At 42.0% G+C, this 22,459-nt stretch overlaps 1 protein-coding gene across 1 annotated transcript in view; it reads right to left on the minus strand.

Annotated features, from left to right (window-relative positions):
- Positions 1-22,459, minus strand: part of sema5a (sema domain, seven thrombospondin repeats (type 1 and type 1-like), transmembrane domain (TM) and short cytoplasmic domain, (semaphorin) 5A) — a 151,765-nt gene that overhangs the window by 88,929 nt on the left and 40,377 nt on the right. The window contains 3 exon segments of the mRNA XM_034132482.1: positions 1,745-1,807; positions 10,416-10,461; positions 12,242-12,341. Of these exon segments, the coding sequence (XP_033988373.1) occupies positions 1,745-1,807; positions 10,416-10,461; positions 12,242-12,341 (209 nt within the window).

Genomic DNA, 22,459 nt, shown 5'->3' on the forward strand with positions numbered 1-22,459 from the left:
AACGGATCTGATAAAAACTGATCCAGATTTGAACACTGTCCTGACGTCAGGACGGTGGCGCTACGGCTATTGGGCCAACTCCACCAATCAGGAGGAGACAGCCACGGCCATTGCCGTTCGAAAGCGCTGGAGACGCTGTAGTACATATGCCAGGCCTGTAGATCTGTTCTCACAGAATCTGCCCTTGCAAATCCAGAGCTAACATTTTTCAAATTGAGCGAAATGAGGCATGGCTAAAATGCATGATCTGTTTGGTATTTTGAAAAAAAAAAAAGTATAAATATGCCTTATATAGGTATGGTCCTACACTATATTATTCAAATATAGCATGATAGGTCCACTTTAAACTAAGTCTTTGGGTGAAGCATGGGCCAAGGAAGAAACCATATCATTTTGAAGAGGATCCAAATTAAGGGGCAGATACAAATAAAATGTTTTCCCATTCAGGTCTGCACTCTCCTAGGGATATACATCTAAAAAAGTATTCATTTATGATCAAATATCTGCAAAACTGACCACAATGTCACCATCAGCCTCCACTGTACGAGGTGAAAATGATATCCAAACAATGTAACGGGATTATTCTGAGCATATTAGCATGTTGAGGTTAGCATTTAGCTCAAAACACCACGGTGCTTTAGTACAGGATGCCATTGAGTTACTTTATGGCAAGTGTAGTTTGTAACATATCAACAAAGTGAATTGAATACTTTATTGCTGGAATATCCATTTCATTTTCTTTATTGAAACCAAGTTAGCTGCAGAGTTGCAACCGTGTTTCATAAGGCAAGGCAAGTTTATTTAAAAAGTATAGTATAAAAGTTATATTGCAACAGTAACACATTATGAAATGACATTTAAATACATCTAAAAAAATATTCAAAGAGGTGTAAGATATGAATAGTTATCTGATTGAATGAAAGAGCGCGTCAAACAGATAAGTCTTGATTTGTGAGAGTGGTAGCAGACCTACAGTATCTCTGTGATGAAGCACACCTTTGACGGAGGACAAGATGTTTTTTGAACACTGAAATGTGTTTTTGGACGTACTGACCATAGACTGTATATATAAATGGACGTAGGGTCCGTGACGTCACCCATAGGATTCTGCAGAGTTGCCGAGAAGCCCTTAGTAGGCGGAGTCGGCCACTAACGGCTCGACAGTGGCGTCAGAGTTCCACTCCCGCCTGCTCCAAATAAGGGCAAAGAGGCGGAGCCGAGGCGGGACCTGCTGCCTCCGAGCTGGAAGTAACAGAGCTAGCTCAAGCTACCAAGCTAAGCTAACATGCTCCCCATCTGCACACTGCCGTCGCATTGTACGTTTCTAAGGTAAGCGGACATGAAACTATTCAGCAAAACTATAAATAATTATCTAAGTTGAGTTTTTAGCATAATACTTCAGAATCTTAAAATCCCTTAACGTTTGTATGCAATGTGCTAAATGCAACACTGGAATCAAGCAAATATTAATATGTTTGCATGACATTAGTTATTTATATTTTGCCATCACTTAATTATACGTTTAATACATTTAAGTTAAGCTAAGGTGCATGTGATGATAGCTAGTTAGTGCTCTTACCTGTGAGGCCTCCTCCAAACAGCATTATAACCAGACTGTATCATTAAAACTATAAGTACCAGTTCTAGATCCTTGACTTTAGACAAACAATTCAAAAGACTACTGACAGGTGTCTGATAAAGCAATATAACAGCGTGACACATTTGAAACATCACTTAAACTCACCTCAGACTTTCCCCGGCTGAAGCAGGCTCCCTTGGTGAACTCATCGCAATGCCACTCAGCCTCCTGCAGACACACAGAGAGGAACAGTGTGACGTTTAAAGAGAAGCACCAAGCATGGACCACTTTAAAATCCTCTCAGGGAACCCAAACAAAATAATGTCTGGCTCTCAACACGGGCGACATTCCCTCCTTTTTAAAGTCAAATAGATTCCAGAGAAAGCAGAAGCAATAAAAATGTCAGAGAAGACAAGAAAACAGTCAAAAAGGACACTGATTTATGGGAGCTGATGATGTATTTATAGATGCATTCATGACTTGAGAGGGAGGAATGCATTAAAACAGAAGCGAACACTAAGTTATTTTGACATTTCCACTGTACTATCAATCCCTCATTTACATACATACGTTTGTAAGCCGTTTTAAATACAGACACAGAATCCAATTAAGGTGAAAAGCAAGCAGAGACCTGAATAACGAGTGACAAGTTTGCACAGTTTGATTTATGCATGAGGGTGAAAGGACGCATCTTGAAATCCCCAGAGGAGGATGTCAACGTGATTTACACGTGAGGGAAAAACAGAGGAACGACTTTTACATTTTACAACAGCATGCGGGAGGAACGAGGAGATAAAACCTTCGACTCGTCTCCGGGGGTGACGACACCATTTCTGCCGTTTAATTTCATCGTGACCTGTGGGGTTTCTTTCTCATTGACAAAAGTTCTCTATTCATGAAATGAGCGTTGGCCTCGGGGTAGCACGGGAACACTAAGACACTCAGGTGTGTGACAGGAGGAATTAGACGTCACCGCCGACAGCTGCACAGAATACTTAACAGAAGAAATTGGCTGGTGCAATAATGTGATTAACGCCAAGTCACGAAAAGTCACGAAAAAGTTAGAAGATATTCGACTTGGACACAGAGTTTCATGCGGTCTTAACCTGGCTAGCTTCCAGGGGGGGGGGGGGGGAACTCACCCTCAGAGGGGCTACAGTAAATATCGCCAACTGTCGGAGAATATTAGATTTCACCTTGGTATCAGGACTGTTTTATGTTTTATGAAACTTCTTTCATTTCATTTCCTCTGTGAGTCTCCTCTCTGTGTTTTATGACAAGACTTTTGCTTTCCAACTCGCTGGCCTTTAGGAGCCGTGGAAACCCCTGTATGTACCCACCCACACACACACACACACACACACACCCACACACACACCCACACCCACACCCACACACACACACACACACACACACACACACACACACACACACACACACACACACACACACAGCTGCACAGATACAGCTTAGCAGAGAGAGAGGTCAGGGTGTGGGCTACCATTCAGGGAGGATAAGATACAGAGTATTAATGTGAGCTGGCTTCTCTCTTGCTCTTCTCCATGTGGGTGTGTGTGTGTGTGTGTGTGTGTGTGTGTGTGTGTGTGTGCGCGTGTGCGTGTGTGTGTGTGTGTGTGTGTCAGTTCACATTCCAGGCCAAAGCGGGCTATTCTCAGCAACCACAGACAAAAAAGCACACACATCAGCACAAGTCGCACAGCAGCAGCCCGGCGAGTCCCTGCTGAATTCAATGTAGGCGCTAAAAAGTGCTTTAGCTAATCGCAGGGGAGGAGGGGGAGAAAAAAACCTGTTAATGGTCCGAAACCCTTCCTCATTCATGCTCAGGGTGAAAATCAATCATAATACCATGCAAAATTACAACTTTGGATCACTTTAATCGGTGCAGAATGGTTGATTTTTTCATTACAAAGCGATTCATCACCATTTGAGATATTTCAAAGCAGATTTTCAGAGTGTTATTTACATTTTTAGGACATCACGGTGATGCCTGTGAGCCTGTTAGTGGGGGATATTGTGGCATCATTGACTACTAAAGCCTTTTTATCTGACGGCCCTGCCTCAAATGGTGCAGAGTAAAGAACAGAAGTGCCGGTGTCATTAGGAAACATTAAAAGCTCATTAACATGCTTTTGTTCAGACACTGTGCTCCTAAGATGGATGTGTCCTGATCCGAAAATATGTCTGGAATGCGCTGCCGTTAAATAATAATTCACGACTTTATCAGAGGAAGCTGCTTTACAAAAGACCGTTTTCTGTACCGAAATAGAGGAAACAAAGAAGATGAGAGGACCAGGATTCAATTTAGTGAGCGGACCATTGTGGGGAATTGTCCCAAAAGAAAAATAAATATCCATCATGGCACTGTAATCATCTGTGGAGAAAAGCAACTATAGTGGAAAAGGAAGCCATATACAGCTGTTAAATGATGATTATGGCTTAGTGCAACTACTTAATCTCCGCATTTACATTGCATATGATAATATTGTACTTACTAATGTATGTAAATGGTAACAATTTGGGAGTAATTGACTGCAAAGTCCCAAAAAATACATTGACGATATGCTTATCAGACAATGATACAACTTTAGGACCTTAAGGGAAGTTGATATGCCTAAAAAGAAAGGTATCCACTCATTTACATCGGTCTCTTTGCCAATCTAAGCTTATGATAATAGTATTTTTGTGACCAATTTCATATTTTGACAGACCGTGCAGGATTACTTGACCCATCCATATACAGCTATTACCGTAAATCATGATTTTTTTAGTTTGAATTACACAGAATTCCCTTAAAGGGGACCTATCATGCAAAATGCACTTGTGTACGTCTTTTATACATGAATATGTGTCCCCGGTGTTCCAGGGAACTCACCAAGTGTCAGAAAACACAACCCTCTCTATTTTCCTCCATACCAAAATCTCTAAAAAAGGGGCTGCAACGGATCTGATAAAAACTGATCCAGATTTGAACACTGTCCTGACGTCAGGACGGTGGCGCTACGGCTATTGGGCCAACTCCACCAATCAGGAGGAGACAGCCACGGCCACTGCCGTTCGAAAGCGCTGGAGACGCTGTAGTACATATGCCAGGCCTGTAGGTGGTGCTGTTCTCACATAATCTGTCCTTGCAAAAACAGAGCTATAAATTGTCAAATTGAGCAAAATGAGGCATGGCTACAATGCATGATCTGTTTGGTATTTTGAAAAGAAAAAAGTATAAATATGCCTTATATAGGTATGGTCCTACACTATATTATTCAAATATAGCATGATAGGTCCACTTTAAATGACTTGGAAAACCTATTATAACCTAATACTAGCATGTGAGTGAACTGTTGTGTGCCAAACAAACTAATGTAGGGTACAGTTTTCATACATGATGGAAGCTTTATAACGGTTTTGATAATCATTCTACCTGCAAGACTGCACCTGTTTCTTGCAATGTTGGACTTACTTTTAGTAATAATGTCCCCCTTTCATATATCAGCAACGACTTGATTCTAATTCTTTCAAAAACCAAAGAAAAAATAAATAATAAAACCAGATTTAGATGCAGGAATCCAGAGCGAGGCAGAGGGAACTTGGCACGGTCGTCAGCAGTCATTTGTTGCTTCAGGAAAGCTGAATAAACAAGATTCCTCTGCTGTTATGTTGTGTGTGTCCGCCTTCTTTACTGTCCCCTGTAATGTGTGCAATCCTCAGAGATGATCCTTTGTGCTCAGGGCCTCCTGTCAGACTCACACTGTGGGGCTTTGTCGCGAAGAGGTGGGTTCAGGACAGATACCAAGGGAGCGAGAGTGGGAAGGGAGGAGAGGAAAATGAGACAGAAAAACAACAGAGTCCAAATCAGGAGTCAGCCAGAACAAAAGAGACAGTGTGGGCAGCGTGGAGGAGGAGGAGGAGAGGAGCTGAATTTCAAAACAGCACATCTTCCAGACATGATTCGGAATAAATGTAGCATCAAGAGGGTCCGGAGAACACGCTCGCCGCTGACAGCTGTCCAGATCCATGAGACGTCTGGCGGAGCGTCTACTTACACGAGGAGTGAGAGTGAGAGCCGGATAAATCCTGCCGGGGAAATCTAATCTCGTCTTATGAATAGCTGATCTCGCCTTTTGATGTGCTGGCACACTATTTGCTATTCACACTGATGTCTGCTGATGTAAACTGCTGAAAAATTCACACATGAAATTGGTCTTGATGTCACGTCTCTACACGAATCATCTTAACAGCGTGAGGAGATAAGTCGCAGATGTATGGACCCCCTGTTCCGCCTCTTACAACCTGATTCAACACGGGGATGGCTTTTGAATGGCCGAGTTAGTGAGTTCTAGTAATTGAATTAGCAATGCTTCCAGAGCTATGGAGGGCCGTTTCTGTAAGCTACTGATTAGCCGGGCTAATTGTCCGTCTGAAGAAGTGTAATTGCGAGAGCTAGGCCCCGTGAAATACAACATGTGTGACTGGAGAGAGGCTTTTGTCTGCTTTGGAGGGCCTTTTCCTTCTTGACGACCCAGCGATAGAAGGGGGAGTGAAGACAAATGTACAGTATACATCTAAACAGTGAGTGTTGCCAAGAGGAGTGTTATGGATAGTGTCTGGAGTGAATATCCACTCATTTAGTCTGTGCTGTATTGAATGGTGAACAATGCCACTGATCCTGCTATTCCCGGTGCTTATTGACTAATGCAGAGCCTCAGAGTAACTCTGAAACTCAGCGTCTGCATCCTGTTTTCCATTCAGCGTGGAAACCGCACGCTGATATTGGATTCTTGCTCTCTCAACGTCTTCTTACATTAACACCATTCCTTAGGACATAGTGGATCCAACAAGCTCTTATTGAGACCACAAATTAGCAAAGATATTTGGGCTGTATGCTCGCAATTATTCAACTATTCAACTGTGCAATACTAATAACACTTTAAGCTGTAATACACTGGCAATTATCTGGCTTTTACTGTGTATATCGTTATTAATACTTATACATCACTACTATATATATTGTAATACACATTATTTGTAAATATTTCTTGTTGTTACATATTGTAGTACGATGCATATTTCACTTATTTCTTTATATTCATATGTATAATATACCTTTTTTTATCTTATTGCTTTTATTGTCTTTATTTTCTAATGTTAATTAGCAGATCTTAATTGAATTCAATATTTTATTATAGATATTCATATTTGTCAGGGAATAATTCGCCCTGCATGTCCTCCTCCTTCGCCCTCTGACGCAGATGCCCAGCCTCGAGCAGCCGCTATCTCCCTTAAGGAGGGGCTGCCCTAGCATGTTGTTGATGTTACCAGTTTATGACCGGGCAACTCTCGGTCAGAGATAGTCATTGTTGTGGGACACCTGGAACACATCCTTCTCGGGGTGTAGATGACCCCGAGCCATAAGCGACAAGAAATGTGATTCAGTATCCTCAGCTGTTTAGTCTATCTATTGAAGGATGTTGATTATTACATTCTGAACTAGTTCAAACCTGGAGGGGTCTTCAGAATTGATTGTGGCATCTCAACCGTGTGGTCAACTCGTGGCTCGTGACATGTCTTGTGAATTCTCCGGCCGAAGCTCCAAATAAACCGTCAGTGTTTGCCATCAAAGCTCCAGCTCTCCTCGTGTCTCTCTGAGTCCTGGCTCCAATTGCTTCAGAAGTTTCCCCCACAATATTTACTTTGTGTATGTTCATATTGTACATACTTCTTATTTTCAAAAATAGTTTTATTCCATCTTATTTTATTCTATTATAATTTCTTATAATGGAGCAACTGTAACAAAACTTAATTTCCACCTTGGGATAAATAAAGTGTTTTAATTGTGTGATTTTTTTTACAATAGAGCATTTGTCACAAAACGTAACTTCCCCACTGGATGAATGTTTATTCCAATGAGACATGTTGGTATAGGAGCAGCATGAAGGTGTGCTTGTTACAAACCAGGTGTGAAAATGGAGCTAATAACTGGTAACTGTGATCCCTGCATTCAACAACGACAAATAATATGATTTGTGGCGCTCACAGACACAGAAAGCAAAGAGAGAGTGGTGCATGCGCTCCATGTACCACTCTCTCTTAATTTTGGCCATTCATCAGCAGCTCTGGCAGCACAATGGAAAATTGAACACAATGCAAATTTACAGGGGCCAATTCATCAGTGTGTGTACACTCTGTGCTGTGGGCCGTGCACGCTGGATAATGACGATGCCAGCGTTGATTCTGGCAGCAAATGATGGTCCGAGGGGCAGAAGGACAATAAGGAACAGATGTGGCATTTAAAGTGGGATTCACCTGTAAATTGAGGAAGGATTTTACGCTTTGTTTTTCTAGCTTTTTGGCTGTGGACGCTCTAAAAGTGTACTGCTGAAGAAGTAAGTCCTTGTCTAAAGTGGAGCAAGGAGAAAATGATCCACCTTTTGTTCCTGACAGTGTTTTCCAGATCAGTGAAGATGAGGGTAAAGGTTAACAGGGAGATGTAGCACTCTTCAGGCGGCAGAAAAAAACCTTTTAAGAGCCAGATATTAACTTCACTCAAGGCCACAGGGAGTTGAGTCATGTTTCACGGCCTGACTCGGCCCACTTCAGACCCCGATTGCAATTCAGATCGAGTGCCTGTGAGCAAGTTCATTTAACGTGAGAGATTTTCTCTTTATGATTCAAGTGCCTTGCTGTCGTGTAAACAGACTAACCTTAACATCTCTAAGTGCCTGAACCCTCTCGACTCCCAAACCCAATGAGAAACACATATAGACCTTGAAATCGTGCAATGATCCCTCTCACTTTTAACAAAGGTGCCCTCTCCCCTTCATCATCTGATGGCTTTTTTTCAGTGTTTTATTATCTCCAAGCTACGAGGGCATTTACTGAGGAGATTATGGTTGCTGGGCTCAGACTTTATCGATCTGCGAGACTCAACTCGATATGTGCAATAGGGCAGTTTAGACCAGTGTTTAGCTACCAGACTGAGTGTCACTACTCTCTAAACCCTCCATAAAACAAGGCTACCACATATTCATCGTTTATTTTCTGCCTGAAAATCATACTCCAACTCAGGGCAGGGAAAGTGGGCGGGATTCATGTTGCCTTCACGCAGCAGAAGACCTTGGCTTTTCTATAAATGTTTCATGCACGCACACACAAGATGAGATCAGCCCGCCATCAATCATATGGTAATTATATCCACCTCTTAAAGCGTGATATAGGCTGTTTGTATTACAGCGGCTGTAAGCCTTGTGCTCTGTCAAACAGTACAGCCTCCCTTTAAGCAGGAACAAATCACTGCCACTGGCCATTATCTGACATGGCTGATGCATGGGGATGGAGGGAAATCACAAAGACAAGCGTGGGCGTAGCTTTTAGCTAGTTTTGCTTCTGCTGGAGAGGAAGAAAAGAACAGACCCTCATGAAGTTTCACAATTATGCAACTTTCACAAAGGGCGCCGGGGCTGCTAACGACTGTTTGTGCTCATGCTTTCTTTGTTCGCTCTGACACTCAGCACCATATTCCCTTGTAAATATATTTGATCAAGCAGCAATGCATGTAATGTGAGTGGAGCAACGAAGCCAGAGGGGGAATCCATTCAACTCTTTCAAATCCAACAACAATAGGAATGAAAAATGTATGCAGCCACAGAAGCAACCTCAGTGCAATTAATCTTCTGTTTCATGCCAGGGTGGGATATAAGAAAGGAGAGAAGCATATTTTTAAAAGGGGGGTGTGGATAAAGGAATAGCTCCTCAACAGTTGAACTTGACTCTGCAATCAAATGCAAAGCAGACACAGGTCATCTTAAATTGGCCTGGTAGGGATTAGCAGGTCTGCTCTCTGGTGTTTCTGGAGATGAGGGGGGTGATTGGGTCGGTGGAATCTCCTCTCTGATTCAGCATCGCCATCGGATGAAACAAAGAAGGAGGGATGATTGGGTGCTCGGGTGGCACGGAGCGGGTGTAAAAAGCATCGCCACTGATCGGCGACAAAAGAGCGGCTCTGCATGAGTCCTCGTGGCTCCGTGGGGGGTTTCTTCGTCTCCTTCTTCTTCCCTCTGTGTGCTATCTGCTCCCTGATTCCTTTGTGAGCGCTTCCCTCCAACTCCTTCCTATCCGACCAATTCAGCCTCTAATTTCTTCGCACCGTTTTTTCTCATTTTCCCATCCCAGGCGGATTTATATCAACAGAGCTCCTTTCCAGTGTCTTTTGTTTCGATCCAACCATTCTTCCCCTTCTCATCCTCTCCCTCTGGGGTTTTCCAGGGAGTAAATGGCAAACATCAAGAGTGGACAAACCCTCAAAGAAGCCTGGCTGCTACCTCCCAGAAAATAAACCCCCTCCATGTGACAATGTTTGGATGGTCACTCAGTGGGTCGCAAAATGCTCCGCTCCACGTGGGGAGGTCTCATAAAAGTGTGATAAAGGCAATGTTTAATATTATTTGGTTTTCTCTCCACCTTGAGAACTTAAAATCACACTTAAGAAGTTGCACGTGATGTTAATACCCCAGTGCTGCATGTCATACACAGTTTCAAATTGGAATTAAACACGCAGGGTTTTTTATGCTGTCTTTACTCGACATCACTCTTCCCTCCGAAGCGCTGTCGAACCAAAACCCAGCGTCACTCCGGCGGATGGGAAGTTGTTGTGACATGTGAGTTGCTAAACCACTTTACTGAAACGGCTTTAAGTTGTGGGAGCTGGCTTCACGCTACGACTATAACACGCTGTTTGTTGGATGTGTGAGCAGACAGTGAGCTCATATTCACTCGGTAAAGTCGGTGATTCAGACTGAGGCAGAATCGGAGAATTAGCACTCACCTGGATCAGTGACAGGTCCTCCAGATTGAGCCTGAAGAGGTGGTTTCTGTGAAATAAAAACAAGAAGGAATGTGTGAGCTGATGGAGACATTGTCTGTGGATGTCACTGGATCACTGCTCTAAGGCCACAGCTCTGTATTACAGTCTCTATCTGTATCGCCTCTCTCTCCTGCTTTTATCTTCAAACCTTTGCCCGTGCGGTGACACCGGTATAAAAAGGATTTCTATCTTCAAGAAGAGAGCATGCCGACGTGAAATGCCTTAAGCAGCAAGTTGGGGGTGAAAACAGTTCAGACGTCGACACACTTAGGAAGAATTTCTACCCACAATAAAACTCCAAAACGTTCACGTACAGCCTTACTACCCAAGTCCTTTAAACTGATTTTGAAGTGCACAATGAGTTGTTTTCTTGTTTAAAAAGATGCAACAGTAGCTTTTAATGTTGATACTACTTAAGGTTGGCATGAGGAGTTGTTAGAGTTTAATCAGGGCTGTATAAAAGGTGCTTAAAAGTGTTAATTTCAGAAACAGTGAGAGAGATGGAAAGAAAATCAAAGCCTGGCGGAGAATCCTCGCTCTGATAAAAGCCCATCCTGCTTTTGCCTTTCAAATTTGCACAACACAAACACAACCGTTTCATCGGCATTTACAACTTTTCAAGAACCATTAGGTTCTAATGAAAGCGCTCTCATGACGAGGATTCTGTTTATTGACTAACGATGTCTCGGCCTGTCTACTAAAACCATTATACACCATTACCCGAATGAGATTACATAAAAACTGACAATTAGGACTGGAAACATTATTTATTGTGACTTCCTTCTCCATTTGAGACTTGTGTGTATCCATATTCTGTACTGTTTGTTCAGTAATAATGTCGGTCCAGAGGAAATTGTCTTACCAGCGGAAGATATTTTTAGAGATTGAAGGATTGCTCTTGTTGGAAATGTGTTTCGCAGGCAGAGTGCATGCATTGTTTTTCCATAAAGTAGATATCTAATTTGAAATCTTCACACGTGCAATCAAACACTTTCTCTGTGATCTATCATTCTCCTGAAGAGTGGCTGCGAGCCAGGTCTCAGTGTGTTACTGTATTGATATTTACATCGATCCCTCTTGCCTTCCATTATCACTCATCCTCCTGCAGCCATCCATCCATCCACACGACACCTCTCACACTCATCAAGTTGAGAAATGAACTCAGTCTCAGCTGATATGTTGTAGAAATGTCTGAGTTGTGGCTAAGACATTCTCAGGTAAAAAAAACGAGTGTGTGTTATACATTATTAATTGAAATGTTGCCAGAAGTTTCAGTGAGATCCCACTCGCCTCCTGACCTTTGCCCTTCATCCGACCGCACACACACTCTCACTGATTAGCCTGTTTCCATCTCAGTTCCCGATGCATTAGTAAATTCCCCGGGCTCTTTGGTTGTGTTTGTGTTGCTGCTCACCTTCCTGCTGCGAGCCTCTCTTATCTCTACTTCATGTTGTGGTGAGTGTTTCTCTCTATTGACAACCAAGCCATTAAGAGAAGTGCACTTCATCTGGAAGCAGCCTCTCACAGTGTGAATGAATGCACCATACAAACACACACACACTGTAATTTCTGTCTATGTATGCATGGACATAGTATAGAAAACACACTGTCATTATAGGCTTTCACACTCATTGTCATCACAGAGAAACTGCACACACACACACAAAGACAATGGACCTGGAAACGATCTCCAAAGCCATTTTCTACGGCCTTTAAAGACATCTTTAGAAACTCATCATTACTCATGCAAAAGAAAGAGAAAATAGGAGGCAAACAGATTGGGTTACCTGGCGCCGACGATCAGCTCGTTCTGGCCGGGGTCAAAGGTCAGCTGGGAGTAATCCACCGTGCCCTCGGCCTTGAACCGGCACATCCACGGCTCCATCTCTGTGAACAAAAGGAAAAAGGACACAAAAAGGTGTGAGCCAATCGGAGTCAAGGACTGCAGATGACAGCTGTGATGATGGCTGTGTTTAAAGTGCTGCTGTAACTTTACTCAAGAGTCTTTACGAAGTACTACACCTGCAAAATGATCATTTAAATATGAATGACTCACACTGTGTTACCTTTCTGGTTCTGGACAATGATCAATTCAATTAAAGCCGGGTTTACAAACAGCAACACTATATCAACACATACGTTTACAAATCGTCCAGTATAATCCAAGTCTCGTTCATACAGTCGTATAATCACTACACATACATTTTCACTAAAACCGTACTGTTTAAAACATTCCTTTATCATGCTTGCACTTCTAACATTGCACAGATGAGCAGTGTGCATGCCTGTTTGAGCGAGAATGCATGTTAGAACAAGATGATTGTATTATTGTAAGTGAAGTATTGCTTTAAACGCTGTGCTTTCTTGTTTTAGTTTTTTAACTACTTTGGTGTTGCTCAGCGTTTGTTATGCAATCTCTAGTCTTGTTGTGTAGGTTTCATGGATGTTATGAGGGTAAGTTCACTGGTGTTAAATGCGGACAAGATGTATATAAAGACTGACTATGCTTTGAGAGAGAAAGCATGAGAGATAAAGTTAACTAAAGGTAAAACAATGTGATAGGAAAATGACGCTTTTGTGGATGAATCATTGCTTTTTAAAGACACTTTTTAGGCAGCAAGTCTTTCCACTGCTTCTTTGTTCTACTTCTTCCCCTTTCTCTCTTCCTTAAGTGATGTGGAGTCACATTTATGATGCAAACTCCAGAGCAATCACAGTTGTGTTTTGCATTACAATGAGTTTTCACCGTCACAACTGCAGAGACTTTAGCCCTTATAGAGCAGTCATTCTGAATTATTGGCAGGTGCAAAACGATATTTCCACATGTCTGTAAAGGTGCTGAAACAGACTGAAAAGGTGGGTCTTATTAAACATAATGGGCTGCATAAAGTGTCTGTGTTCCAGTGCAGTAGGTCCATGATATCATTAACCTTCATCTCAGTTAGTATTTCTTGCTTCTTACTGTAAGACTTCCACTACAATTTCAGAGGGATGATATGTTTTCCTCCACTCCACTACATTTATTATTCATTTTTGATATCGATACATTCATATTCATTTACTTTGTTGAAGTTTAATCTGCACAACCGCACTTATGATACAGTCCAAATGAGCTCAATGTCTACATACAACATCTACTGATCCAAAAATATGACAGTATTACTCTCAGAGGATATTTTTCAGCATAATAAGTACTGCTACTTCAAATACTTTAACTATATTAAACACAAGACAGGTTTTAAGTGCTTTTCTTTCAATAAAGTAATTTCCATTGGGATGTGACAAGTTAGTCCGCCAGTGGCGTCGGTTTTAAAGTAAGAATGCGTCCACTTTTACAGTCTTATATGTTTGAAGGTCTCACTTTTTGTTACAGTTTTTTGCTATTAAAGAGGTTAAAAGAAAGCACATTTCATTGCCTTCTGCATGAGACCCATTTGAAAATCAGTCATAACGAAGTAGATGAAAAGGATATTGAATAAAAAACAAATTGACAGACTGGTTAATACGGTTAAAATGCTCTTAAATAAGTGCTTCTAATGGCGCTTTTCCACTGCAGGGCCTCGCACAGCTTAGTACGGTATAGTTAGGCCAGTTTCCATTACAGTTTAGTAGCTGGGGCAGTAACTATAGTAACGCAGTGTAGGCGGAGCCGTGACGTCATCTTCAATGAGAACCACAAAACCAACATCAGCCGTTAGCTGTTAGCACTCAGAGCTCACAGCTCCTCATATATGTTCAGAAACTAGACAAAAGTGAAACAAGTACAAACCACAGACTGTCTGTGTCATGGAGAATACAGTCGCTGGTTTATTTATGTCTGTATAGGCCGTTGTTGTGAGTGTGGACGGTCGGAGCATACACTGCGTTAGCTTAGCCGATCTCCATTCAGAAAAACACGCATTTTAAAAGGTGTTTCGCCTGCCGTCTGTCTGCAGACTTGTCAAACATTAATTCATGGTTTTTACTAACCGGTATCAGTATGTTGTTACTTCGGCATCATTTAGAAACGTGTATTACAATTAAATCACGGTCAAATATGTTCATTTTGTTGTAGTTGCCAGCGATTCTCTCACTAGTTTAGCAAACTCAGCCCAGTTGTTGGCCCGGAAAGAACCTCGATTTTGCGCCATTAGCCTCCTTAAAACAGAAGTGAGACTTCATCTTACACCTTTTATAAGTGAGTCTAAAAAAACTGAGGAATGTTGATTAACAGCTTTCATGAAAATGTACACTAGACTTTTTATGGAAATTGACCTTGGTACGGGTGGATATAAACACACATGAGGCGGGAGAGAGAAAGAGATATCCCAGACAGACACGGACATCTTATCCTCCACATGCCTCTTCTCATGGCGCCCAACCCTTTAACCCCTGACCAATCGAATAGTGGCTGTGGAGCGATGAGGACGGCCAGTCTAACGCCCGTTACCCGATAGGTTCAGTGCAGGCAATCTGTCTTTATGTCTTTATGGTGATGTGTTCACATGCTCAAACTGAAGCCCGTATAACTTGTAAATAAATAAGTACTGAACCTTCACTATCAAAGAAAATGTCTGGAGCTGCAAAACTTACAAACAAACAAACATTTAACATAACATCACACTCACTTGAGCTTTATAATAATGGTAACACAGCTCAAGCAGAGACTATGAAATGAGTTCTGTTTATCTCTGAAGTCTGAGAATAAATGATTGATTCTTTCATTTTCTACCCCTTACTATCTCCTAAGCTGTCACAAATCTATCTGCTGTAGTGGAGTCTGATCTAATCTCCGAAATCTCTGAGCGAGATACCGTTCGAGGAATGCAATGTGCTTGTTCTGGAAGTCTTTCAGTATTCAATATTTTTTCAGGGCTGGCGCTCTTACTCTATTAGTCAACTAATTGGTCAATTTTCTCTTTTCATATTGAATGACTTATTTCCAAGAAACCTTGCACATCCTCCGAAGCACATCTTTGGTAAACACCAGATTTAAAGTGGTGAATTTTTCTGGAGAAACTCAGATTTGTCTGTTGCAGATCCAGCATATGATAGTAAGAAGATGGGCAGCATGGGCCGTATAAGCAAACCAATCTGAAAAAGCATTAATAATTCCCTATTTTCCTCAAATGCTTTTATTTGGCCTTAGACTCCATTGCCTGCATTGCAAGGAAAACTCAGGACTATCCATCGCTAGGGATGTCTGGCAGAATCTGGAGAACAAGGGGCCAAAACATTGCGTAAGCTTTGAGACTATAGTTGACGGAAATGTTAAACTATGTATTTTATTTAGTGGCTACACATTTGGGGATTGTAAGAATCATTTTTTGGACAATAAAATAGAACTACCTACCAGAAATTCGACAAATATCGGACCTTTCCTCCAGAAATGACTATTTTGAGTAAAGCGCCAGAACCCCTGCAGAGTTTCTAGCTGTGGTTGCCACAGTGATTTAAAATCATCCATCACTACATTGTGAGTTATTTCCAGACTAATAATTTCAAAGGGACTTTCTTAATTTACCAGGGAGCTTTTCCATCAGGGTGGGAACAGAGGGAGAGGACAGCTTTAGTATCCTCTCTCCGCGACACATTACATGCTTCCACAGGCACACCTGTCACACAGCGCTTCAAATGAACGCACGCTCTCCCTCGACTGCATCAAAAGCAGGTCCTTTGGATTCGGAGCCAGACGTGGGATTTCAAAACCAACACAAACAGAATAAGAAAACCAGGAGCTTCCAAAGAGCATCTGCCAGCTCACGTAGAGGGACCTCCGAACAAAACATCATCTGCTGCGAGAAACCACTGTATGCAAAGAGCCCTTTCTCCTCAAATCTCCAGTGACAGGAGGAGAGAATCTCACTTCTTCTGACGCCATGTTTCACTGCGATAATACATTTTCATTAGCAGGTGTGAAATAAATATTTGTGAGATCACGAAAACACTCCACCCCAAAGGTTTCACTTTTGCTTAATGGCTGCAGCTCGGCGTATTCGGTAGGGAGACACAAAGTTTGGGATGTGCCAATCTTTAGGCTCCACTCGGGCTTGTTTTTCACGGAGAGGATCCACTGGAATACAAATGGAGCAGTGACACCCCCCGGGGGGAGACGCCGCTTCACGAACCCAGCGCCTCCTCCATAAATCTCCCTGACTCACCAGGGGAGGCTCGCTAACAGGGTGATGGAGTGTGTGTGAGCGTGTGTGTGTGTGTGTGCGAGACAGAAACAGAGAAGAGAGGATATTTGTTGGAGTGTGGAAAAGGGGGGTTAAGGTTCTAATTGAACATAACAGCACTGAGAGGATGTATGGCCCTTTGTGACGGGGCCAAGGACCATTCATAAACATTCATAACCAGCGAGGGCCCCTTCCAAGGCTGGAGCTTAATATAGGGAGTCGTCTCTGGGGGTCAGAGGCAGTGGCACACTTGGATTAGAAAACACACAGAAGGAGACTGGGTTAGCTTCACCACAGAGAGAGACTTATTACTATGATTTAATTCGTTTTTTAGAAGCATGGTGTTGGTGCAAGAAATAGCGTTGTCTGTTGTTTTAATAGTTTTTGCATTTTTATATTTGTTGTCGTAATTATTGTTATCATACTATTATTTTTTTATCTTATTTATCATCACAATTTCTATTATCATTTTCAATTTCTTCTTTCTTTAATTCATTTTTCACTCATTTTGCCATCTTGGCATTATAATTTTTCCTTCAACAACACATCAGTGGATTAAGGGTGCGTTATCAGTTATTTATTCACACGATTTATCACAGAAAGAAGGTAATAAAAACAGCGACTTATGACAGGAGTGTTGACGGAAATAAGGTTTCGCAGTCTAAAGAGAAAGAAACTCTATTTAAAAGGCAAAGGTAAGGGGTGATAGATGGGACAAAAAACACACAACCTTTCAATCCAAACCTATCTATTACTTTACCTAACCAGGTCGTTGTATTTCCATAACCTAAATGAGTTTAACAACATATTACAAAGCCTCAGATTAGCCTGTGTGACACACAAGTGGTAAAACGACACACATTCAGGAAGCTAAAACTCACACACACTCATCGTTGGCCATACCATCAGGATCAACTCGGTGTTAACTATCTTGGGTCGAACAGCACGCAGAAGTAAATTAGCGATCACCAATGATAACGCCCTTTTAATCAGCTAATTACATAAAAAATAGGTGCGAATCAACCTGTTTTTGTCTTGGTTGAACAAAGTTAACTTCAGAAGCACCCAGGGATGTTTTTAAGATCCCTTAAAACCAACCCTTCCGTTAATCCTGTCAAAATGAAACAGTAGGACAGCCCCGAGCTAATATATCTATCCTTAAAAAAAAAAAACCTCCCTTTCCTAAATGTCCTGCTTTGCATGTAGCATGGGTTCCCTATCAGCGTGGCTTTAAATGTGATAATGTAATCACATCACAGCCATGCGTGTACAGCAGCTGCCTGAATCAGGGGATTGGCTGCTGATGAGACGCAGGCGTAATCACACACACACACGTGCACACACACACACACACACAGAATGGGAGGAAAACTCAGACAGCAGCCGGGGCTCTGAGCCAATATTTAAATCAACGAACACACACACTCACACACACACCTCCCCCTGTTTCTCGGTCCCATCTTATCCCCTTAACCCCTGTTTCCCTCCTCCTCAAAATAGAAACAGCCCATCACTCACATCCCGTTTGTTATTCCTGCCTCTGACACAAAGACAAAATGACAGCGTATATAAATATTTACACCCGGCATCAGAGGCCGTTCTTCTTTCTGCCAGCGCTCAAAGTGAGAACTCCACAATGGCCGCCACATGTGGAAGCACTTCTGGATCATGAATGGTTTGACTGTGAGTGGTGGCAGCCAACTCAGCAGCCCTAAATGTGGTACTGGAGGCAAAAGAATGGCAACTATTTGGTGAAGTTGATGCAAGGAAGCAGGTTGAAATGAAAGCAAACACTCCAAAGTAAAAGGCGAAGTAAGACGAGTCCTTGTGTTTGAAGGTTTCCCCTCCAATTATGTTATTTAAAGCTGGAAAAACAAGCATGTTTTACAGCTAAAAGTCCTGCAACCTCAAAACGTCTGTGGCCGTGTGTGCTGTGGCCGCGGGACATCGAGTGATTCATGCAAAACAAACCACCGTGAAACCACAAATAAGTGTGTAATAAAATATTTTTAATCTCATGTGTTAGCAGTCATTCGGTTATAGAGGGAGCGGGAGATGTCTTCGGGCCACTTAAAAAAAAGAGATAAAAATATATTTGTAAGGAAATGTCTTGTGGGTTTTTTATTGCAGCGCGTAAATCTAAGACAACAAGTCCAAAAATATGGAAAGGTCCCCTCTTCATTCCACTGGAAACCATTAACATAAAACATGGCAGGAACATCGCTGACCTCAGACACGAATAGAGCCGGCTAAATGTTTTTAAGTATTAAAAACCTTGGAGGGCTTTCAATTTAAAAAAGAATCACCCCAAATGACCAATTAAAGCCTGTTGTCTTTATGAATGCTATGAAGCCATTTGTTTATTTCCCTGCCTTCACTCGCCTCTCTAACGACGTGCTAGCCGTTCAGGGATGATAAAAGTGAGCTCGTTCTGAGGCTGTAAAGCAGTTCCTGTCCTCTGAGACGTGGCCCCGGGCATGTCCTGCAGAAGGCTTTGTTTACACCACCGTTTATAACCTTTAAAAGCCTACACTCAGGGACAGTTGCTGAATACAACACTTCATTAATACACTACCTCTCACGGGCTTTGAGCTACAATAGCAAAATGCTCAGAATCAGTGGCATCGATTTGGGAGCTATAGGTCGCCAATTGCAATTTTGAAATACATATTTTAAAGATTTGTTGTGTTGTGTTTGTTACATTCAAGTATTTACTCTCACATGAAATCATTAACTTCACAGAGATGTACAATAACTCATTAAAAAGCACCGCCGACAGTGCATGTGTCAAACTCAAGGCCCGGGGGCCAAATCAGGCCCTTGGTGGATTTAATTTCGGCCCGCAGGATAATTTTCCATTACCATTAGATCTGGCCCGCCGGTATATTGCACGCACACCTTCACTTAATCCTGAGCCCAAACATTGATGACCTTGCACCCAAGATGAGATGCCAAGTATTTACATGGATGTTTCCTTCTGCACTTTTCTTCTTGTGACAACAGGGCATGTTTGGTTTGTTCTTTGAGGGAAATTGTTTTTTTGAAGCTGTTGTTGGAAAAATGTAATCATAAGAAATGACTGAGGAAAAGCTGCAGAAATTAACTATTTAATAGTTAATCAACTGATTATTTAATGTTTAATGTTGTTTTTATAGGCAATAATTTAAGCTTTGTTAGTTCCAGGTTTAATATGTGCAATAAGTTCATTTCAATACGTTTTGCAATAAACATTGAACCAGTCTGGCCCTCGACTAGTACCCATTTTTTAATTTTGGCCCACTGTGTATTTGAGTTTGACACCCCTGGCCTACAGTATTTGTCTTTGGTGCAAAAGTCTGACCTTCCTGTACTAAAAATGGAATAAAGCCATTCAACACCCCTCTTTAAATGATTCTATAAAAGCCACATTTACATTGGCCCCCTCCTGAAGCTATATTCAGACCTGAGTGTATATTCTGTATAAACATTAGGGACGTAGCTGCTGAGCTATAGGCTTCACTTTCTTTCTCAAACCCTACATTTCTCAAACCGAGAGTGGTCTTTAGACGTTAGCATCCTCGCACCACAGTAGCAGATCTGTCGGCCAAGTGTTGTGCCAAGTCAGAAAACCACCATCCCACCGGGGTCAAAGCCATGTGAGAAACGCCCTTCAACAACCACAATCACACAGAGAAAGATCCACTGTCTCTGGAACACGGACAAACCTTGACCCTGGCTCTTTGTGCTCAAAAGTACTATTTATGTTACCAGGCTAGCTTGAAGTGTGAGCATTGTGAACATGAACAATGGAGAAGCTGCAGAATATCGCTTCTTTATTTCCTTTCACCTACTGGCACCTCAGCCTTGAATACAAAAAGACTGGTTTTCTATCTCATGCTTGAATACATTCATCCAACTGCAGTGTATTCATGTTTTTCCTATTTGTTGATAGACGTTGTAACTTCTGAAATGCCAGAAAATTATAAAAAATGAATGCCTCAATGGCCTTAACTCCAAGGTCATGTTATTGTTCTTCCAACAGCTCATTCAATAGAAGATTAGCAAAACAATAATGCCTTTACACTAATACGTAGATGCATCAAAACTCACTCTTTTACACACGACATCTCATTTACTAATTCTTATGAAAATTGATGGGTAAAGATGTGATTTTGCATTAAATAAATTAAGATTTTTGGATTCAATTCACCAAACGCTAGCATGACATGATGACTTTTTGCTTTTTTTTAAACATTATCTTTCAGATTTTCTCTCTCAATGTTAGTAAGACACTGTAACGGCCCGTCCACACAGCAGCGTTAAAAAATCTTGAAACGCTTCTGCCCATTCACTTTGAATGGGGTGACGTCACTTTGCCTCACTTTTCGCCGAACTGCATTGTGGGAAGCAGAGCGGAGATTTTCAGGATTTTCAGGATTCAAAGTTGAGCAATGTTCAACTTTTGAAGCTGAGGTGGAAGCGTCAGCCAATCAAATCCCGTGTATGCAAATCTGACAGTTCAAGGGCTAGCCAATCAAACGGCGTGTATGCTGGGAGAGACATACCGCAGGTCATTTCCTCATATTCCAAAACATGGAGGAGAAATTAGCGGTAGGGAATCACCCGGTGCTTTATGACCAGTCCCTATTTACCTACCGGGATATAAACCGGAGGAGCCAGGCATGGAGGGAGGTGGCAGAGACAGTGGTAGGTTTTCGCCTGTTTGGGGAGTTTATATCCAGTTTACTTCGGGCTTTTTTGCTTCGTATGTCGGGGGCGGGAGATTCATGTGATTGGTTGTTGGTGCCTTGCTCGCAAAAAATCCCCAAGCTTCAGATACGCCCACCGCCAATATTTTTTTAACGCTGCTGTGTGGACGGGCCGTAAGTTACATTTTTTTTTTATCCTATTCACCTCGGGAGGAGTCGTTTTCATCGTATACACTGAAAAAGAGAAAAAAGACGTCGTCTTTGTAAAATGTTGAATGTTATCCGCTAATTAAATAGCCATTATCATTGGTCGTCGCTACGATAGACTTCTATGCATCAGACATTTTAGTAAAAAAGAGTATTTACCAAAATGTCAAACTATTTAAGTGCAAGTCAAAGCCATATTCTCTCTGTAATGCTGCAGCCACATCTCTAAATGTATGTCCAAGAGTATAAGGCTCTCCTGTGCCGAGTGGGGGTGTAAAGTGCTCCGCAGGGTATATTTAATGTGTTTGTAGTCCTCCCAGCTCCACTGAAGAGCAGCCATGGCAGCGCTGCACATTTTCAACAACCAGGGATTACAGTACATTACACAGAGCACAATGGCACACAGAAGAGAATAATCACAGGTTTAAAGAAAGGTTCCTCGTCCCTGTGTATGCGTGCATATGGATTCTGCACTGACTCATAACTTTTTCATTGCAAAAAAGGCTGTAATTTGGTCTGTGGCTACTGTACGAGTCAGAACAATGAGATGTGTTTGAACCGCACACAGACTATGATCACGCCATGAAAGGAAAGTCATTAAAACATAAATATAGATGTGAGAGACAGTCATGAGACCATGGGAGTTAGCAGCTGCTCGGAAAAGGTGCGATACTTCCACAAGGTGAGCGTGAGTAAGATTGGGGAAGGCAGTAAACAAAGCATCATTATAAAGCTGCTTTTTAAAGGGGAACTTGTTATGCTTTCTGTCGCCACATGACCATAAAACCAGGCAGACGAAGCTGGTGTGTGAACAGCTCGGAAACTTTGGGTGAACCTTGAGGGTCCAGCAGCATTAACAAGGCAATGAAATGTACATGCATTCTGGGTAACGTTTCTGCATCGGTGCGATTTAATTTTACGAGCACTAATTCCACCTTTTAATAGTTTGGAT

The sequence above is a fragment of the Trematomus bernacchii genome, unplaced genomic scaffold, assembly GCF_902827165.1.
Source record: "Trematomus bernacchii unplaced genomic scaffold, fTreBer1.1, whole genome shotgun sequence".
Taxonomy (NCBI): Eukaryota; Metazoa; Chordata; class Actinopteri; order Perciformes; family Nototheniidae; genus Trematomus; species Trematomus bernacchii.